Below are 2,267 nucleotides of genomic sequence, written 5' to 3' on the forward strand. Positions count from 1 at the left end.
CATTTTTATTACACTCTAGCTCCTGTGTCATTTTAATGTTATATACCAGTGTGATGAAATATGTTAATCTGTTTTAACAGTAGTAGAAGTGTATACAGTATAATGTTTAACTATTATGGCAAGGTTAAGGTTTGCATTTGGCATACTGATTTGGCACTCAGAATTAAAAGTGTAAACAGTATGATTGATAACAATATGGCGAGGCTAAGGTGTACATTTTGGCATCTTTGTTTAGCACTATTGTAAAAAAGATTTGGGTTGGGATTATGTCTGAAATTGTCATGTCTGCTTATAATGATTGTCTTAATATCATTATTTAGCTGTAATTTATAGAACATGATGGAAAATGATATTAGCAATTGAATTTATAGGAATTTATGTATTCTGCACATGTATAACGCAGAATGTTTCAAGGTATGACATTTTTTCAAAGGGAACAATTGCAGTAGTATACGACAATACAAGATGGATGCCGATATTATATTTTAATCAATAATAAAGGGTACATCGAACCCGATGCATAATAACGTAATAGTAATACACTACATCTCCCCCCTTTAGACAAAACTGACTTTACAGAGATAGTACAAATTTACATACAGCTTAACTTTAGCCATGTCTGTAAACGAAATAACTAATTGAACACAGGTAAGTCAATTAAAGTTTTGAACACAACTGTAGTTCGGTTCAAAAATACACAGAGTTTACAAGTCTAGTCTCTTGGGACACTTGACAGTTCGGCCCGAGCGCGTAACATATGAAGAAGGTTCAGTGTCAATTTCAGGTGAACGCGTTTCACAAGTTGGCGAAGGTTGTGCACTAGGAAGATTGTCCATGGTTTGTGGTTCGAATTCATCATCAGATAGTTCAACGTTGTTGGCCTTGACTGTGGATTTCCTCAAGTGTCTACGATTACGTCGTAGAATGTTCCCTCCGACTTGGACTAGATACGATCTGGGGCAGGGATGTCTGTCTACCACGGTTCCAGGTTTCCACTGTCGTTCGCCGTTGTTTGGCACGATCCTGACACTATCGTTCGGTTTTAGTGGTTCCAGCTCCTTTGCGTTGTGTCTCTGGTCAAAGTGTTTTTTCTGATTAGCTTTGTTCAGCTTCATACGGGCTTTGACTGTGTTGTCATGGTAAGCGGTAGGCTTCAGTATTTCTGTTGAAGCTGGCATTGTGTTACGTGGTCTCCTGTTCATCAGTAGCTGGGCTGGTGACAGGTTGATAAAGGGTGTCGTACGGTAGTTAGTAGCGCTAGATATTTGTCATCTGCTTTCCGCCAAAGACGTTTGACTGTCTGAACGGCTCGTTCGGCTTCCCCATTGGAGCTCTGGAAGTTTGGACTTGATGTCTTGTGTTCAATGTCGTATGTTCGACAGAATGATTTGAACTGTTGCGACGTGAACTGAGGTCCATTATATAGTTGTCTAGGTATTCCATGACAAGCGAACACTGACTTCATAGCTTCCAGCGTTGAGGTGGTTGACGGAGATTTCAGCTCTACTACATCGACATAATGAGAAAAATAGTCCACTAAGATGAGGTACTTTTTCGACTGAAAGTCAAACAGATCACATCCTACTACTTGGTATGGAAGTTCTGGTACGGGTGATGGCTTAAGAGGTTCTGGGAATTGTTTGTTCTGATAGGTTGCACACTTTGAACAGTTTCGCACGGTTTCCTCGATCTGGGAACTCATACCTGGCCAGTAAGCTACTTCACGAGCTCTCTGTTTACACTTCACTATCCCCAAGTGGGACTGATGAGTAAGTTCAAGCATGTGCGGTCTAAGACTCGGCGGAATAACAATCCTCATTCCTTTGAATATAATACCGTCCATGACGGATAACTGACAAATTCTCGCGAGTTCCAGAAACTGTGTGTGCTGACAGGTGCTTGGTCTCTGGTGTCTGGCCAACCATCAACAATTATCTGGTACAATGTTTCTAGTTCCGCTTTGGTGTACTTCACGATTTCTGTTTGCTTTTGCTTGCTCACATATAGGAGATCAAAGGCCTTGACATCACACATGTCAAGTTCGGATTTGGCTTCAGGTAGGTAAGCTCTAGAGAGTGGGTATGCTACAGTCATGTCTTTCCCTCTGCGATATCTCACATCAAGATCGTACCACTGGAGGCGCAAGCGCATTTTCTGTAGTCGCATAGGCGTAGAGAGTAATGGTTTCTTGAAGATCTGCTCCAGAGGTTTGTGGTCGTTGTAGACTGTAACCCGTTTACCAAATACGCATTTGGTAGCAGCATGCA

At 41.3% G+C, this 2,267-nt stretch overlaps 1 protein-coding gene across 1 annotated transcript; it reads right to left on the reverse strand.

Annotated features, from left to right (window-relative positions):
• Window positions 1–1,201: 1,201 nt before the first annotated feature.
• On the reverse strand, window positions 1,202–1,819 carry LOC134270482 (uncharacterized protein K02A2.6-like). Its single transcript, XM_062752706.1, has one exon. It carries the CDS (start codon window positions 1,817–1,819, stop codon window positions 1,202–1,204), a length of 618 nt encoding a protein of 205 aa, XP_062608690.1.
• Window positions 1,820–2,267: the final 448 nt, after the last annotated feature.

The sequence above is a fragment of the Saccostrea cucullata genome, unplaced genomic scaffold (assembly GCF_032062105.1).
Source record: "Saccostrea cucullata isolate Sc308-1 unplaced genomic scaffold, CSIRO_AGI_Scuc_v1 ctg5566, whole genome shotgun sequence".
Taxonomy (NCBI): Eukaryota; Metazoa; Mollusca; class Bivalvia; order Ostreida; family Ostreidae; genus Saccostrea; species Saccostrea cuccullata.